This window comes from Pogona vitticeps, chromosome 7, assembly GCF_051106095.1.
Source record: "Pogona vitticeps strain Pit_001003342236 chromosome 7, PviZW2.1, whole genome shotgun sequence".
In the NCBI taxonomy this organism is placed as follows: Eukaryota; Metazoa; Chordata; class Lepidosauria; order Squamata; family Agamidae; genus Pogona; species Pogona vitticeps.
Window position 1 is genome coordinate 9463956 of NC_135789.1, and position 19740 is coordinate 9483695.

The window sequence follows — 19740 nt, forward strand, 5'->3', positions numbered from 1 at the left end:
TTGCTTGACGGTGACGGGATCAGAAAGGAAGAAGGAAGCAGGGTAAAAAGAACAGGGCCAAAACTTCCTTTAAAAGGGGGTGGCAGAATATCCATACCCTGATGGTGCTTTGAAAGAAGTAACACGAGTAGAACCAGCCATTCGGTGGCACCCTGCTTTTGCTGGCGTAGATGGCACCAGTGGCCGTGTTGTGTTACCGTGTTGGTTCAACACAAGAGGCTTTCGTAAGAGGTTGATGCCATCTGTCTCCTGGGGGCTCTCTCTTCCTCTCGCCCGAGAGCCGAGCTTGCCACCCCCTGCCACCGCTCTGTGCTGCCAACCACGCGTCCCGAGGCTACCTGCTTGGTATAGATCCTAATCCACTTAGTTGACTTGTAGTTACCTGTACGGACTAATCCACGGAGAAAAAAAAAATCGGGCCAACATTTCATTGGAAAGGTGTCCTGTGTGCAACAGGGAGGCATCCGAGACCCAGATTTCTAGAGTAAAATCCCCATGACACACCTCCCCATCCATTAATGTTAGAGGAACAGCACAATCCAAACATACCCAGACTTGTTTTGATTCCGGAAGCTAAGCAGAGTCAGACCTAGTTTATCTTGGATGGGAGCCCCCCCCAGAAACCCCACACATCTCCTACTGAGTCTAGGGGGAAAAACCTTACTGGAAAGATAATAGCACTGGGCCAGATGGACTGGTATGGACAGGTTTTGATCACAGAAGGCCCCTTCAGATACCGAGTTCTTATGTGCTCTTACAAACAGACGAGGACACGGGCTCCCTGTCTGCACTTTGCTGGAACTATCCAGTGTGCTGAACCTTTCCTTCAACTGGACTTCACTCCCTTGGGTAGCTCCTGTAGAGTTCAGACCAAAACCTGGAAGGGATTTCCCACCATCAACACCACTGAGACCAGGGTTTTCTCCGCTGATACCCAAGGCCACCTTTGAATATGTGAAGGAATAGCTGTTCGCTAAGGAAGCCAAGAGCAGAAGGGGACGACAGATGGTTGGACAGGGTCATCGAAGCGACCAGCATGACTTTGACCCAACTCCAGGAGGCAGCGGGAGACCGGAGGGCCTGGCGTGCTCTGGTCCATGGGGTCACGAAGAGCCGGACACGACTTAACGACTAAACAACAAGGAAGGCACAGCAACATGGCCTTAAACCAAATCTAGACCACCTAGAATAGTACGGTTTGTGTTGACCGGCAATGGCTCTCTCTCTCTTCCAGCCCTTGTCATGGCGATCCTTTAACTGGGCCTGTTCAGGATTGAATCCAACAGCCCTGGACTTGCAAAGTTCTGCCGGTGAGCCCTCATCTAATCCAATGAAAGCCAGGTGAGTTCCACAAAAAAACAGCTGTACGGCAGCTCTTGAGAGTGGCCCCATGCTCCTGCTTCCAGATCCATGCAGAAATGCAACAGGCAACCTTCCGCCATTTGACAGCTTCACTTTTTTTTCCTTTAAGGGGCACATAAACGATTCCATCCCCTGGAATTAAGAGGATGAATAGAATGACCTACCTAGCCGAGATCAAGAAATGGAGTAGATCAGGGCACCCCAGGCTTGAGGTCTGAGATGACTCAGGGATTTGGAGTGACCCCCTTTCAACCCCTGCTCTACGTGAGAGGCGGCCACCCAGTATTAAGACTGAGCAAGCTGTGCCAGATAGGGCCCCCAGATCTGCCCTCTTTTTTTTTAGGATCTCAGCTTTCACCACGAAAAAGGAGGAGGGGGAATAATCACATTGATCGCTAGGAAGCTGTGCTGTGCCTGCAGAAATATCCTCAAATACCCTTGAAGAGACTTAAGTCACCTCAAGGACCAACAGGTTTGTTTGGGCCACTTCCTCACGTTCCCCCAAGCTACATGAAGTGGATGGCAAATTAAACTGGCTGAACTTTAAGGCCAGGGGCAGCCAGTAACTCCAGTTTCAGGAAATTGGGGGGGGGGGGTTGTTAATCCACTCCAGATTGGGGCCTGAACTTTACAAGAATGGTCCAAGATGACACGCCTGTTTGGGGGGCAGGCGTCAGCACCGCGGAGAGCTCCTATAATGGGCAAATTCACTCTGAGGGTGGATTCAGAGACCTGTGGATTCAGAGATCCCTCTCTTTCGGCACAACAGGCTCACCCATGTCCCGTTCCAGAAGTTCCCAAGACCACACTGTCCAAATAAGTCCCGAGGAAATTATTATCCTTCTTTGACTCTCTCGTTCGCTTTCTCGGACTGACCGCCACCCTTACAGAACTTTCAGACCCTTGGCGCAAGCGGCAAAACTAGAATTATGTTGTAAGCCGCCTAGAGTGGTCGAAATGACTAGATAGGCGGGGTATAAATACAATAAATAAATAAATAAATAAATAAATAAATAAATAAATAAATAAATAAATAAATAAATAGAGATAGATAGATAGATAGATAGATAGATAGATAGATAGATAGATAGATAGATAGATAGATAGATAGAGAAAGAAAGAAAGAAAGAAAGAAAGAAAGAAAGAAAGAAAGAAAGAAAGAAAGAAAGAAAGAAAGAAAGAAAGAAAGAAAGAAAGAAAGAAAGACTCCCAAACAGTTTCTGGAAGTCCAAACCAAACCAATAATAAAACTGGTGCAACATGTCCGGATTTACAAATTTCGTTCTGGGCGTGTGTAGGTGTGTGTGTGTGTCTAAAATAGATGGCAGGCCAAAAAAATAACTAAAAGAAACAGGCTTCGCTTGTTTTCAAACCGTTGAGAGCCGTATCCTGCCTCTCTTTCCCCGCCAGCCAGCGGCTGGTCCCCGATTCTCATCAGGCAGATTTGCATGAGCATTTCTTGGTGGAAAGAGTCTCCGGCTCTGCGCAGGTTTTTAATTACCACGCAGCCTCCCTGCTCTCCGTCCGGGTTATTTATAGGCCTCACCACACTCACTCATCGGGGTAAATGAGATTACAAAGCCTGTAATCTGCCCAGCGAGGCTGCACCACTCCTGGCCGACCTGCTTTCGCGGCGAGAGGTTATTTTGCATTGACCCCTTCCCCCCCCACAAACACACACACACACACCCCTTTCAGCCAAAAAACCACACCTCGCCACCGGCTCTGCTGACGCCCCTTTCGGGTCCCTGGGGCCTGGTGCCAACAGGACTCCGGGCATCTGGAGGGCCGGCTCTCAAAAGCAAGATTTGTGGGCCATGAAGGATTTGAGATCCCGTTTGTTGATGATTTAATCCAGAAGAAGCAACGCCACCAGCCTTGGGAAGGCACCGCACGTCCCAAGGCTGCCTGACTGGCTGCCGCACACAAGGACGAAGCTCAGACTTAGCTTCATCCGGGCCTTTCGGCAAAATCTCGAAGGCTGGCGTGGGCCATTCTTAACTGCACCAGAAAAGAAAAGAAAAACGTTTTCTGAAGACAGTTGTGAATAAATAGCCTCTCAGTCACCAGGTTCTGATACAGAAAAAGAAAACCGCTTCTACAGCGTGGCAGGAGCCAGCATAGATCCCTGCCCCAAAGAGCTTACAGTGCAAATGTGAAAAGGCCAAAAGGTGTATACAACATTCCTGGGTTCAAAACCCAGGTTCTATCCTGCACAACCCGTTAAGGTTAAGTCTTCTAAATTGCCTCAGGGTCTAGCTAAACAGCCTCTCTGGACAATCTTGCTGCCTATCAGCCTTGCAGCTTCCAAAAGCAGGTCTTTTGTCGATCTAATGGGTCTTGATTCCTCCCCAGTGATTTTGCTTTCGAACAGCTTGTGACAATATCCTTGGCTGAGCAGTCCTGAGCTACTGTGAGAACTGCAGCTAAATTTGGCTGAGTTCAGAGGGAAGCTGTATGGCAGCTACTGCTCCTATTGAGCAGAGTCCAAGCACTCTGGGAATGCTGATTCTTCTGTGTCTGCATTTTAGCAGACAGTATCCTCCAGCAGTGGGGTAGTGACCCTTTCAGAAGTGCAGGCACTCCGTGTGTCAACCTACCCCCTAACCAGCGTCCAAGCATGCAGGCTGCTGTTTCAGTGCAAACGAAGAAGGAGTCGGTCTTTTGTAAGGGTAATGACTCTGAATTGCTCATTTGTGACCAAATCATTCTCAGGTACTTTGTATTATACCAGGGCTTTCTTGACACAACAGACTTGATTGCTGGGAAAATCCCATTCTCCCCCAGTGACCAAACGGATTGCAACTATAGGCAGAAGCACTAGGAAAGGAAAACATACAAAGGGTATGAAAGATGTGCATTACAATCTTTTCAGGGCTGGCTCTGTGCTCACCATGCCAACAAAGAAACATACATACATGCATGCATACACACATACATTTTAAAATTATTTTTATTTAAAATATTTTTACCCCTGCCTTTCTCCTCAAAAGGACCCAAGGTGGCTTCGCACCATTAAAGGAACAATCGGCAAAAGCTACAAACAGGGGGAATGTGTTTAAAATAGACTCAAATTCAAATTTAAAATGCTCTCCGCCATGGTGGCACCTGTCCTGGGTTGCAGCAAGGAGCTGCCGGGGAGCTGTGGAAGGCCCTCTCAAAACCTCCCGCGGGTGAGACCTCAGGGTTTTGTGGAACCACATGCCGAGGGGGAAAACCCGAACTCAGAGCTGGACCCCCACCTTTCCGGAAGCCAGCCAAAAATGCCACCAAAGGCAAACCCAAGCGTTCAAGTCCTCTCAGGTTTTCCCTCCATTTAAGCAGGAGGAAAGGACTGGAAAGTTCTGACACGGATGGGACACGATCCCCAACCTCCATCTTGGGACACTGTTTTGTTGCGGACAACAGCAGCCGTCGGTCCTTCCGCCAGTGAAACCCCAGGTCCCTTGGCGGGTTGAGGAGAAATCACACCCTTCTCTGCTCCCACTAGCCTTTTGGTGAGTCCCAACCAACCTACTGCCAAAGGGTGCAAGACATACATAAAAGTTGTCTCTCTTAACCCCAGGTGCGCCATTTCATTAAGGCAGCGGCCTTTCTAAGTCCCGTTCCATCATTCCCTACCCACACTTACACGCAGGTTGGTAAGAAGGGGAAATTGTGCTACAAGGGAGACCTTCTTGCTCAGGTGTAAAGCCCTGCAGATGTTCTGCTTTCTACCTCCACAGAAGGTCCTGATGGAGAAGGAAGGCATTAGTCAATCCCCTCGGAGGAAGGCAAGCTGATCCTGACAGGGAAAGGCCGAATAGGGCTTGCAGATTTAAACTAGACTAAGGGCTGTTCATTTCAGACCTGGGGTGGTGGTCTGTCAATCTGTCTGGCACTGGCCAATTGTTCCTCCCCGCCTCTAAATTCGAAGAACGCCCCGCCTCTCTGCTCAGTCACTTTCGTCTGTTGGAAGTCAGCGGGTCTTTTGAAGTCTGCTGAAAGCAGTCACGTTTATCAGTTTGCTGTTTGAGCCATTCAGTTGTAAGTAATGCAACCTTTGTATCTGTTCTCTCACCCATCTCTCTGAGTGCGTTACTGAGACTGTAAGTGCCAGTTGATGAGATAAGGAGGGCTGGACGACTATGGCGAACTCGAAGCTATTCCGCTCTGTGAATCTCTGCACTTTTTGCTGCTCAGCTAGAGGAATTTAACCAGAGATTCAAAACTTTGCCACAGTTTCTGCAAAGATTGTTCCATCGGCAGCTTCTGGGAATGTCGGCAGAAATCTGTGGAGAGGTTACTGGTCATGCCTGCAGGCCTGACACAGGAGAGCAACAAACACCTTCTTAAATAAAGGTGCTTAGCCTCAAGACGGTTGCTCTTTCTTAAAATGTCCCCTTTTAATCTCATACTAGATAGCATATATTCATTCTGTTCTCAGAAGAGGCTGGCAGAGAGACCAAGCACTCATGCAGAGACACAACAAGCAGCAGTCTCTGAAGAGGCTAATATTTCTCTCTCTCTCTCTCTCTCTCAGCCAGGAAAGACTGATTGGAAAGAAGCCAGATGGGCACAAGTAACTCATACAGATACTCACCGGCCATCATCCCTACTCATCCCTACCCGTACGGTTGATGGCTTGAGGTTTTGAACACCCTGTGTGGTTTTGTGTGTTTGTGTGTGTGTTTTGTCAATGCATCGGTCACCCTCATGGCACACATCTTAGCCATCACTCTCTCTGAACTGTTTCCTGACCTGCTTATAAACCTGCAGGATGTAACCCCACACCAGCATGCAGACCGCCAAAACGCCTCTCAGGGTTCATCAGCGCACGCACAGAAGCCGTGGCCCGTCCGCGGTGCCCCACGCTTCCTCCCCGCACTTCCTGAGCGAGGAAAAGCGGCTCTCGGCACACGTTTGAACAGCCTTCCTTCCCAAGTGGGCGGCTAAACCCATTTACATAACCTCCGGCAGAGACAAAGGCTGCTGTGTTATCGCCCCTTCCCAAAAGCGCTATGTGCAAATCCTCAGCCGGCCGGTGAGCTATATTTCCATCAAGGTTTAAAACTGTGCTTTGTTGCCACCGTGTTGAATGACCGGCCCTTTGACTCCCTGCCATGATAAAGCTGTCACTGAAGGAGAAAGACCGGCCGGGGCTTAACAAACGAGATCAAATCTGACCGGCTGTCAAGCCACTCATCCTTCCCTTGGGATATGCATTAAATGGACTTGTATTGTCATCCCCTGGGGGAGGAGGCCGAGCCAGGTTTTGCCCAGCTGTGATCACAGAAATAAGCTAGTCAAAACTCTGACCCTGCTCGCTGTAGGAGGAGTCCAGAAAAAAGGGGCCATATTATGAAGATCGCTCCTATTGCGTACTGGAAGCCCAGCGGTGTAGGCAAACCTACACTGCAGAGGGAACTCCTTTAGTGCTGGTCATGTGTGATTGTCATAGCAGAGGTTATTCTAGCTCCCCTCCTACCACTGGCAAATTAGCCTGTTTTGTTTTTCGACTGCTCTCCCCACATCTGGTTTCTTCCCAGGGCTTCGCCAGTCCTGACTCCTCATGATGGGTTTGCACCTCTAAAGTTCTGTGATGTTTTGTTTGCCCTAGTAGGGCAAACTCTGGCTGGACCAGTAAAAAAAAAAAACCACAGGATCCTGCTTCCCCCCTGCAAGGGACCGGGAAGAAAAATTCCAGAAGCCATGAGCCAAGCAGGAAAAAAAAGCACATCCCCTCCTGCCGTCAAGCCTCCGGAACTGGTTTGCATGGGCCCACGGCCTGAAAGGTGGTGGCTTCACAATGAACAACCTTAGAGGTGCTGGTCCTGCCTGGTTTCCGTTCTTTCAAAAGCCTGGAAGTGTCACCACCTGAACTGTTAGCGTTCCTGAGCCAAGCAGCAACCCCAAAGGATCTTCGTTCATGCTCAAGATTTCCCGCAAAAACACAACCCATCAAGAAAACCAACAAGACTGCCACTATCCTAGCATTTTCCCCTCCGCTCCCCTCTGCACTCTTCTCGTCATAAGGGACTACAATTCCCATCCTCCACAGGCGCCAAACTCCTTGATCCATGGCCCTCCTATAAAAGCAGAAGCTGGAAGAAGCCAGAATTCTGGCCCTTAAGATCAGGGGGCTGTTATCGCACTGTGATTTACTGGGGGTCAGGATGCGTTTGGCTACAGCCTTCACCAAGCGGTGCCCTCTCCCTGGGCAGATCACACTACAACTCCCATCATCCCTAACCAGCAGGGGTAATGGGGATCGTAGTCCAGCACACACAAAAGGTATCCACTCAGGGGAGGCTGAACCAACTATTAGGAGAGAGGGCCAGAGGATTTCTCAAGCCCCGTTTTTCATACCACGTCTGCTTTCAGGAAGTTTTTCCATGCGTTCCATCAAGTCCCTTAATCTCAACCACTTTTTTTCTTCTTTGTTTGAAGCGCACGCCAAATCATAGCCAATTGGGTTTCTCTTACTGGGGGGTGGAAGAAACCGGCATTTCTGCACATAGTAATCTAGGATGTGGAGCAGCGGTTTAAACGTACTTGGAGTTACCTGTCCAACATCACAGCCATGCAGAGAAAAGGATCAATGACAGATGAGACACACCAGTTTCCCCATCATGGGGAAGGAGGGGTGAAGGCCTCTACGTCACACGGACCCTTTCATCTCTGTTCAAGATTTTTGCATCCCCATCAAGAGGGAAGCCACCCGCTTTAGGGTTAGATCAGAGGTTGCTTCTTGGTCCCTCGGAGAGCAGCTTCATGACAACCCACAGGGGCCGAAAGCCCATCTCAAACCCAGCATGGAAAAGTTGCCACTCGGACCACAAGCCCCATACTCCCCTACTGGCATGTTCTAGGCCCTCCTGACGCTGATGCTCAGCTGCTCCAAACTCTGGCCCCAAAAGAAAACATTGTCAAAACTAAACGAAGGGGGTCTGAGGCCGGATTCTACCCGGCCAGCCTGCCATTCTGTCAGTCATCCGGAAAACAGTGGTGGAAGTTCTCCAGAAAACCAAAAGGGGGGGGGGGCTTCTCAGCTTCATCAATTCATGAAAGGATTCACGAGGTGATGCATGTCTACGATTTTATGCCGCTATCCATGGAAGCTGAAGGTGGCAGTTGAGAACTTCCTCCCCAAACACCCCCCCTCTCTCTCTTACCTGGGGCAATGCCCGATGAGGAGTCTCAAGGAAGGGAAGTCTCCTTTGGCCGCAGCGTAGTGAACAGGGAGAGCCCCCGTGTCCGTGGCCGCCAGCGGGTCGCTGCCCCCGAAGCGCAGAAGCCAGTCGATCACCTCGTGGTGGCCAAACCGGGCGGCCAGGTGTAAGACGGTGGCACCGGAATGGTCCGTGTCCTGTCAAGACAGAAAACACGTGCGAGGAAGGTGAGCCTCTCCCCCATCTCATGCTGGACAGATTATTAATCTAATATGGATATAAATATCCATATGAATAAAATATCCATTAATAAAATAATGATATTATTTTAAGACTCCATCAATGTTGGCAAACTTGAACATATTGTTTGGTAGAACATCAGCATGGATTTAAAATTTCTGCAGGTGCTTATTTAGAAGATTTTCTTGATTTCCTAAGGAACTATTTGCCTGGTCGCCTAAGGCGAGGGGGGATCGCCTGTAGAACAAACTGACAAGGACCGCCCAGAGCACAGGATTAAACCAGCTGTTTTTTTAAAATATAAGAATGTTGTTAGTGTAAGAAGCTGGGGATGGGGTACCTATACAGCAATCCAAGGAAGCAGAATCTGCTTCAGTTTGGCAAGAATTCTCAAGTGTGAATGCAAGAACGGGTGCAGTAATGTGGCGAGACTAGGTCTAGGAAGAACCGAGTTCAAATTTCCCCAGTCTCCCATGTATAATTTTTTTCTTCAACCTTAAGCAAGTTCAGGTATACATATTTCTTGACTTGGGCAATAAGCGTGTGGCGGCTTGTAAAACGCCAGGCACACGATCTAAACCTAACACAGTATAAAAAGGAGGAGGCCAGACAGAACCGCAAAAGTCAAACCAAACCAAGCCACAAGCCAGCCATGAAACAGTTTCGACAAACAGCTCAGAAAAGCAGCGACAGGCCAGATTCCCAGGGAGTGTCTCAAGAAACTGGATGTCTCTCTGGCAGCCGCTATAACCTTACAGGGTTGTTGTCGGGAGGATTTCTTAAATAGTGTAAGTAAAGAGCAGAAATCACGACACATACCTCTGTCTTCCCCTAAAGTCAAGGCCAGATAAGAACTGCTGGATAGCTCAGGGGTTTAAGGCTGCGGGCTGCAGAGCCAGAGGTTGGGAGTTTGATTCCCCCCCCACTGACCCTCCTTGACAGGGGCTGGACTGGATGATGCATCGGGTCCCTTCCAGTTCTAAGATGATGGTGATGATATGATGGTGATCTGTTCTGCCAGCAGCTTCCTAAAGAGGAAGCAACTTGGGGTATGTGTGCACATCTGTCTCCGTCTGGCCTGTTTATATTCTGTGTCTCTGAGCTTATGCAAAAGACTTTCCTGCACAGACCGAGTAGACTCAGCCCACACCAGGGGCTCAGGCCCTTCCTAGATCAGCAGCGGATGCTCCTTGCGGCTGGCAGATGGACAGAAGGCACAGCCGCCGACAGTGTGTCTGGGCAGGGGATGCTCCCCTCTTCTCCCCGGACATAACCACACAAGTGGAGGAGGAGAGGAAGACAGGCAAGGCCCCGATCCTCTGGTACAGAGGCCAAGGGCAGCAGATTGTCCGGAAATGGGCCACTGCCCATTTTGCCTTCCATGCCATCCCTAGCCACTGGTGCTCGTTTCCAAAACGACAGATTTACTGCGGCACAAAAGGCGTGGGTGACATAGCTCATCTTCCTATGCCCATCTCTAAAGACCGGGTGGATGATTGGTTCATTTCCAACAAGGAGATGTGTGTCCCAAACAAAACTCGAGTGGGAACACATTCAGACCTTGGGGGAAAAAAAATCATCTTCCCAGGGTCCAGATGCAGTTGGAGGTGGGCGGGAGAGAGTCCAGCCGGGTGAACCTTTGAAAACAGGCATGCACAAGAATGTGCTTCCTCTCTTATCCTTCTCAGCTGTGTTTCCTCTCTCTCTCTCTCTCTCTAGAAGCAAAAAAATAATGCAATGGAGGCTGTTGTCCTTTGGGCACATCGTGAGAAGACAAAGCTCACCGGAAAAGGCAATCATGCTGGGGAATGTTGGATTCAGCAGGAAAAGAGGAAGACCGTGCGTGAGATGGATTGACTAGATAGGAAACCACAGCCTTGAGTTTGCAAAAGCTGAGCAGAGCGATCGACAAGAGGACTTTTCAGAGGTCACTCATTCACGCTGCTGTGGTTGAAGTGCCATCAAGTTGCCTCCAGCTTATGATGCCCCTACGAAGGAGGGACCTCCAAAGTGTCCTGCCCTCAATAGAACTGCTCAGCTCTTGCAAACTCAAACCTGTGGCTTCTTTGAGGGAGTCAATCCATCTCATATTGGGGTCTTCCTCTTTTCCTGCTGCCTTCCACCTTTTTCTAGCATTCCTAGGGTCAGCCTAAATGGGATTTTTAAAAAAATTTATGTATTTATTTGTCTTATTTATCGGCCACCTTTCTCCCAATGAGATTCAAGGTGGCTCCCGGTACTAAAAAGAATAGGATTAAGAACACATTAAGTGTTAAAAAATAATGAATGAATTTCTCTTTTCCTCCCACCCCCCTTTCTTTTTTTAAAGGAATGTCCTTAAAAGAGCAAGGCACAGTTAAACCTCCCCTCAGCAGGTACGGATCGCTCTACTTTATATCACACAACAAGAACTCCTTCTTTTGATTTACCCAGAATGCAATGGGGTCACCAACTAAAGTTGTTCAGGGTAAATTTATATATACATAATTTATATACAACCTATATATAGGTTGTGGACCTATATATATAGGTCCATAACACAGACCGAAGCTATGGAACTCCCCGACACAAGATGCCCTGATGGGCAGCAACTTTGGTGGCTTTAAACGGCATCTCATGGCATTTTAAATTTGATTTGCTGTGAGCTTTCAAGGACTTTCCACATCTGGAAAGCTAACATTTCCTGCCTCTGGTTGAACTAGAACTTGGACCTTGCTGCAGGGCCGTTATCCCGAATCAGCCCCTTTGTCTGCCGGGCTCTTTAGTCCTCTCTGACTGGTGAAGCTTTGGTTGGGATCCTTCAGTTAAGGGGCAAAGGATCTTTGGCCTTCCGGGGTCATTTTTAAGGCCCACCATGTCCCAGTAAGGTTCACGGTGAGGAATTAAACATCTGGAATGGTCCCTTTGGCTAAAGAAACCTTCCACATCATTTATTACACAATAATAGGTGGGGAGGAAGGATGAGTGGCGTTTATTGGTGACAACAGAACCTAGAAAGGTTCTCCAGTAAGGCTAACCTTAGCCTTGCTTGAAAGAAGCTTCGATGGGCGACAACTCACTCCTAAAAAGTTTATGAGCGATCATTTTTTATCTTTAAGTTGGTTCTATGTTTTGATCATTTATCTGGAAGATGTATATAAAGAAAACACATTCCACCAGTGTGAAAACAACCATTTTCTTTTGCTAACAGATACTCTTTTGGTGCAGACTCCCTATCTTTTTGTTTATGATGAGGTCAACTGGCCAGAAACAAAACCGGGGGGGGGGGAGAGAGAGAGAGAGAGAGATCCAGCCATTGAATTACAAAAGCAAAAGAAACCACCAGCCACACAACTCCAGGAACACAATCTAAACATGCTGGTTTTGCATTAAATCAGAATATCTACACTTCCTTAAAATCTGCTTTGTCTTGCAACTCATAAACTGCATGTTAAGGGCTGCTGAAATTTGCCCTGTATACTTCATGGGGTAGGGTACTAGGTTATTCTCTGACATAACTTTACTAATAAGGCTGCATTGTTAATAGCTTGCGTTCCCAAGCTTACTGGAGCCTAAAGTGACATCAGGGGAATGTAACTCTTTTCAGGCTTTCTTCCTTAGTCAACAGCAAAGGCAACAACCCTCAAGTTGTTAACTACAAGCTTGCTGTGAATGAATCCTTCCGTTCCCAATACCAGGAAGTCGTCAAGAATATTCCCTGTGGGTCTCCGTCCCTTTCTCCAGCTGCTGGTAAAAGTCAGTTTTAAATCCTAAACCCTATTGAAAAGGGCAGATCTTAAAAGAAGATGATTCTTAGAATGGCAGAGCTGGAAGGGACCCTGTGGGTCATCTAGTCCAGCCCCTCTCAGGGAGGCCGTGGGGGAGGGAATCGAACTCCCAACCTCTGGCTCCACAGCCTGAGCTATCCAGATGTTATGAGGCAGTTCCAAAAGAGAGGGAAATGGAACTTTTTGAAGAAAAGGGAAAGGACAATTGGAGGCCCAACAAGATCGGAAACCTAGATATAAAACAGGTTTCATGACTTTTTGAAACAAATAAATACATCCCAATTCTTCAAACCTATAGTTTATTTCGTGAGAAATCAATTCTTCGCTTCAGTATGTACAGCTGTAAGGATTAAGGAACCAGCTTGAATTCTGCAGCTGCAAAAATGTTTGGAACCATTTTTTTCACCATGATCCAGGAATAATGGATATTTTTTTCCCTCTGGGGGCAAGTGTGTGTCCAGATGTCCTGGGAAGGAGGAAGAATGCATGCCGCTTCTCTCCCTCCGATGTCTTTTTAACCTCTAGAGCAGGGGATTCCCCCCCTTGGGGTCCCCAGATGTTCTTCACAACTGCCAGAAACCCTGGCCGGCACCGCTAGTTTTAGTTCAAGAACATCTGGGGCACCCAAGCTTGGGAACCAACGGCTGAGCATTATCAAGGTGCATAAGCTGGATCTTGGGACCTACTTAGGATACGAAGATCAGGCCAGGCAGTTTCACAGTTGTGGGGGGGGGAATAACAGCCCCTTCTAGGCAGATGCAGAGCATACATCACTCCAACACAATTAGGAAAAAGCATGGAAGAATCAACCAAAGCCAGGGGCCAGGCATGCACTCAGAGATAAGCTCATACCTGCACCGTGCAACATCTGGAATAGTCAGGACCTGAGTTTTTAAAGCAACATCTGGGAACATGGGGTGTCTTCCCACCAGACCATAGGCAAGTGGGCTTTCTGAATGACTGTGTCTACATCCCGTTGCTACTCCCCACACCGTAAGATGCTGTACCCCTCCCACAGAGAAACAGCAGAGAATGCTCCAGGGAGTAAAGTTTAATACTTCACAGACTTAATATTCAGTGGCTGAAATCCTGCTGCAGAGTGAAGTGAGTCACCCCCTAGAGCAGACACGTGTGAATCCATTGCTCCATAAGCCCCAAAGGACTGCCTCATCAAATCCCCCTTGATTCAATGGGCTTACTCCAGTTGCAACTTACAAGTCTAAGCACCAGGATTTCAGCCTCTGATTGAGAAAGAGGTTCCCACCCTAAGTGAACCTTCGCAGGCGTCATCGGTCCCGCAGGGCAAAGGAAGGGACACTTTGCACGTGCTCAGTGGAACTCTAGCTCTCCTTTGCACCGGTTGCGATTCCGCAGTCATCATCTGCCTACCCCAGTGATTGAAACCTAAGAAGGGCCTCCCAGCCTAAGGGAACCTTCTTAGCCGAGAGCTGCGTTTGCTAGAGGAGGGACTGATCCGGCTCGGGGAGGCGATCATGGCATCCGTAAGCCCCCCCGCTGCCCAGTTTTCTCCCCGTCGCCCGTCTTCCCACCTCCAACTTTCTAAAATAAAGAAGCATAAGGAGGCAGCCCTATGAAAGAGTCACCCTCCGACCCTAGGGCGCGCGCAGGGTCTGACCCTACACGTGCTTAGAGGTGCCCTTGTTTGCTCAGGTCTGAAGGCCATTTTCTGGCTCCTCTCCTCTCAGGGCAGAATCTTTCCTCCTGCCAGCCCTGAGCCCTTCATTGACCTGCGAAGGATCGTCCCCGGCCGCAGACGCGGAAGGAAAGGTAGCGCCAAGCGAGAGCGAACGGCCGCTTCCCCCTGCGGTGCGCCCTGGGCGCAAAGCTCGGAAAAGCGCCAAAGGGCCCTACCGAGGTGGGGGAAACTCCTTGAAGGGACCCCCTCCCCCAATAAAATTCCATAATCCGAGGAGCTTTCCAGCCTCGCAGGCCGGGCAGCGGAGAATCGGAGGAGCCTCCAGCGCATCCTGGCGAGGGGCCGGCGGCGCAACAGTCTCCAAAGCGGCCCGGCGCACAGGGAGGGGGGTCCCTTGTCCCGCCCGCCGCTCACCTGGACTCGGCAGCCGCCCTGGGTCAGCAGCCACTGGAGGCAGGCCAGGTGGCCGGTGGCGGCGGCGTCGTGGCCCGGCGTGGCCCCGTTGCGCGCCCGCCCGTGGCCGGCCAGCCCGGCCTCCTCCACCAAGAAGCGCAGACAGTTGAGCTTGCCGGCTCGGGCGGCGTGGTGAGCCGGCGAGGCGCCCAGCGGGTCCCGCAGCGAAGCCGGCTCCAGGCGCCCCTCGGCCTGCAGCGCCTTCAGGGTGTCCACGTCGCCCTGCCGGGCGGCCTGCAAAGCCCGCTCCAGCGCCATGGCTCGCTCCGGCCGCCCGCTTGCCTTCACCACGCCGGGGGAGCCATGCCAAGCTCCCGGCCCCGTCCGGCCGTCTGTCCGGCTTCCTTGCTTCTCCGGCGGAGCCGCCTTGGTGCTGTGTGGCTGCCCGAGCAGGAGAGAAGGGACGGGACGCACGGGGGAGGAGGAACGCCTCTCCTTTGCCGCCCCCGCCTCTCCGCCGCCCGAGACTGCGAGGCTTCAGCGGCGCATCCCGGAGCCGTCGAGGAGCGCGCAAACGCCGGCGCACTTTCCTCCGGCCGCGGAGCTCTGGGTGAGGGAAGCCGAGCGCTGTGCCGCTGGACTGTCAACTTCAGCCCTCCCCTCTCCCCTCCCCTCCTTGGGGCGCCCCCTGGCGCCTCCGGCCGCCGGCTCACGGCTCCTCCCCCGTTGGCTGGAGGAGGCGCCGCCGAACCGGCCGGGCGGCGAACGAGGCCGGCTCTCCGCCTCCCTTGGAAAGGCTCGGCTCCGGCCGGCGGGCGCGCACCTCGGAGCCCCGGCAGACGCCGATCAGACAAGGAAGGAAAGAGACCCAAACTCTTACGCCAGGCGCGCTTAGGACGGACCGCTTGCCCGCCGCGTATGGGAAAATTAAACGGAGAAAAGAGAGAAAAGGTGCCACCGGAAAAGACGGGTTTGTGGAGCTCACACGGGAAAGAAGTCGGCCTTTTAAAGGGCCACCGTGTTTATGCTCTTTCATGACCCCTTTAATTTTGCCAATACTGTATGACAGAGCAGCCGAACAGGGCTGCGTCTCTGGAGCAACGCTTCAGGGTGAACTTTTCCTGAATTAGAAGTCATTTCTTCAGATACCACTGGGCCCTGGGGTGCCAGGTGGGAGAGGGGCCAAGGGCAAGGAAGGGACCAAGGGGAGGGGAGCTTACATGCCCACACCTGGCCCCAAGGTGTTTCAAAGGGGGGCCAGGGCATGATTGACTCAGGAATGGAGCGCCCAGAGTGTTTCTAAGATCACCCTCCTCCTGGTAAGGTAAACACACAGGACTTAGTGGAATGAGTTGAGCTCCAAATTGGCCCACTGCTTTTTTTCATCAACTGGCACTTACTGTCTCAATGACTCATTCAGATTCGGAAGAGAAAGATTAAAAGGTTTCATTACTTAACACCATTCAGTTGGGTTCCCTATCCCAGGTTGCAGTCCTTTTCGGTGAACCTCTGCAACAGAGGTCTTACTCTTGTCACAGACTCAGAAATCATTCAGAGAAATTTCCTGGTGAAATGCAGGCATTCTTTTCTGTTTCCTTTCCTCCCAAGGCCTGTGTTTCGAGTTTTTCAAAGGCAGCAGGCTGGGTTTATTTATTCACTGGTTAACCCTTTCCGGAAGCATATCTCAACTTACAAGACATTCTCTCACACCAAAGACAAGATGATTTACAAATTATACAAATCTTTACAAATTTGTAAAATTTACAGATCTTTACAAATTTGTACAATTCACAAATCTTTACGAATTTGTACGATTTTCAAATCTTTACAAATTTGTACAATTTGCAAATCTTTCCAAATTTGTAAATTTTACAAATCTTTACATATTTCTTACATGTAATTCACTACATTGAAATTCGGGTTTTGTGCCCTCATTTTTATCAGTTTCTACTGTGGGCCATCTTGAAAGTCTTTTGAAGCCAGATATATTTGAATATAGGCCTGACACAAATAGAGGTGGCTACTATGTTTATTTATTCACTGGTTAACCATTTCTGGAAGTATATCTCAACTTACAAGACATTCTTTCACACCAAAGACAAGATGATTTACAAATTTACAAATCTTTACAAATTTGTACAATTTACAAATCTTTCCAAATTTGTAAATTTTACAAATCTTTACACATTTCTTACATGCAATTCAACTATTTCTGGAACCATATCTCAACTTACAAGACATTCTTTCACACCAAAGACAAGATGATTTACAAATTTACACATCGTTACAAATTTGTACCATTTACAAATCTTCACAAATTTGCACAATTTATAAATCATTACAAATTTGCACAATTTACAAATCTTTACAAATTTGTACCATTTACAAATCTTTGCAAATTTGTACAATTTACAAATCTTTACAAATTTGCACAATTTACAAATCTTTACAAATTTGTAAAATTTACAAATCTTTACACATTTCTTACATGTAATTCACTACATTGAAATTCGGGTTTCGTGCCCTCTTTTTTACCAGTTTCTACTGTGGGCCATCTTGAAAGTCTTTTGAAGCCAGATATATTTGAATATGGCTACTATGTTTATTTATTCACTGGTTAACCATTTCTGGAAGCATATCAATTTACAAATATTTACAAATTTGTACAATTTACAAATCTTTACAAATTTGCACAATTTACAAATCTTTACAAAGTTGCACAATTCAGAAATCTTTGCAAATTTGTACAATTCACAAATCTTTACAAATTTGTAAAATTTACAAATTTTACACATTTGTTACATGTAATTCACTACATTGATATTCGGGTTTTGTGCCCTCTTTTTTACCAGTTTCTACTGTGGGCCATCTTGAAAGTCTTTTGAAGCCAGATATATTTGAATATGGCTACTATGTTTATTTATTCACTTGTTAACCATTTCTGGAACCATATCTCAACTTGCAAGACATTCTTTCACACCAAAGACAAGATGATATACAAATTTACAAATCTTTACAAATTTGTACCATTTACAAATCTTTGCAAATTTGTACACATTACAAATCTTTACAAATTTGCAAAATTTACAAATCTTTACAAATTTGCACAATTTACAAATCTTTGCAAATTTGTACAATTTATAAATCTTTAGAAATTTGTAAAATTTACAAATCTTTACACATTTCTTACATGTAATTCACTACATTGAAATTCGGGTTTCGTGCCCTCTTTTTTACCATTTTCTACTGTGGGCCATCTTGAAAGTCATTTGAAGCCAGATATATTTGAATATAGGCCTGACACAAATAGACATGGTTACTATGTTTATTTATTCACTGGTTAACAATTTCTGGAAGCGTATCAATTTACACATTTCCTACATGTAATTCACTACATTGAAATTCGGGTTTTGTGCCCTCATTTTTATCAGTTTCTACTGTGGGCCATCTTGAAAGTCTTTTGAAGCCAGATATATTTGAATATAGGCCTGACACAAATAGAGGTGGCTACTATGTTTATTTATTCACTGGTTAACCATTTCTGGAACCATATCTCAACTTACAAGACATTCTTTCACACCAAAGACAAGATGATTTACAAATTTACAAATCGTTACAAATTTGTACCATTTTCAAATCTTCACAAATTTGCACAATTTATAAATCATTACAAATTTGCACAATTTACAAATCTTTACAAATTTGTACCATTTACAAATCTTTGCAAATTTGTACAATTTACAAATCTTTACAAATTTGCACAATTTACAAATATTTGCAAATTTGTAAAATTTACAAATTTTTACAAATTTGCACAATTTACAAATATTTGCAAATTTGTAAAATTTACAAATTTTTACAAATTTGTAAAATTTACAAATCTTTACACATTTCCTACATGTAATTCACTACATTGAAATTCGGGTTTCGTGCCCTCATTTTTATCAGTTTCTACTGTGGGCCATCTTGAAAGTCTTTTGAAGCCAGATATATTTGAATATAGGCCTGACACAAATAGACGTGGCTACTATGTTTATTTATTCACTGGTTAACCATTTCTGGAAGCATATCAGTTTACAAATCTTTACAAATTTGTACAATTTATAAATCTTTACAAATTTGTAAAATTTACAAATCTTTACATATTTCCTACATGTAATTCACTACATTGAAATTCGGTTTTTGTGCTCTCATTTTTATCAGTTTCTAATGTGGGTCATCTTGAAAGTCTTTTGAAGCCAGATATATTTGAATATAGGCCTGACACAAGTAGAGGTGGCTACTATGTTTATTTATTCACTGGTTAACTATTTCTGGAACCATATATCAACTTACAAGACATTCTTTCACACCAAAGACAAGATGATTTACAAATTTACAAATCTTTACAAATTTGTAAAATTTACAAATCTTTACAAATTTGCACAATTTACAAATCTTTCCAAATTTGCACAATTTACAAATCTTTGCAAATTTGTAAAATTTACAGATCTTTACAAAATTTACAAATCTTTACAAATTTGTAAAATTTACAAATCTTTACACATTTCCTACATGTAATTCACTACATTGAAATTCGGATTTTGTGCCCTCATTTTTATCAGTTTCTACTGTGGGCCATCTTGAAAGTCTTTTGAAGCCAGATATATTTGAATATAGGCCTGACACAAATAGAGGTGACTACTACTGTGGGGCATCTTGAAAGTCTTTTGAAGTCAGATATATTTGAATATAGGCCTGACACAAGTAGAGGTGGCTACTATATTTATTTATTCACTGGTTAACCATTTCTGGAAGCATATCTCAACTTACAAGACATTCTTTCACACCAAAGACAAGATGATTTACAAATTTACAAATCTTTACAAATTTGTAAAATTTACAAATCTTTACAAATTTGTACAATTTACAAATCTTTACAAATTTGTACAATTTACAAATCTTTACAAATTTGTACAATTTACAAATCTTTACAAATTTGTACAATTTACAAATCTTTCCAAATTTGTACAGTTTACAAATCTTTACAAATTTGTACAGTTTACAAATCTTTACATTCAAAACTTTATAGGCGTTTATTTCTAGAGTGCCCTCCCATGAACCCATTGCATGACCAAGCCAGCAGATCTCTGCCCCGAGGAAGACACAGTTTAAAAGGTAATTGAGGAGA

General features: G+C 46.6%; 1 protein-coding gene across 1 annotated transcript in view; it reads right to left on the reverse strand.

Annotated features, from left to right (window-relative positions):
- Positions 1-15238, reverse strand: part of LOC110082452 (espin) — a 93519-nt gene extending 78281 nt beyond the window's left edge. The window contains 2 exon segments of the mRNA XM_072977737.2: positions 8517-8710; positions 14592-15238. Of these exon segments, the coding sequence (XP_072833838.2) occupies positions 8517-8710; positions 14592-14888 (491 nt within the window). The 5' untranslated portion in view covers positions 14889-15238.
- Between the last annotated feature and the right edge of the window lie 4502 nt (positions 15239-19740).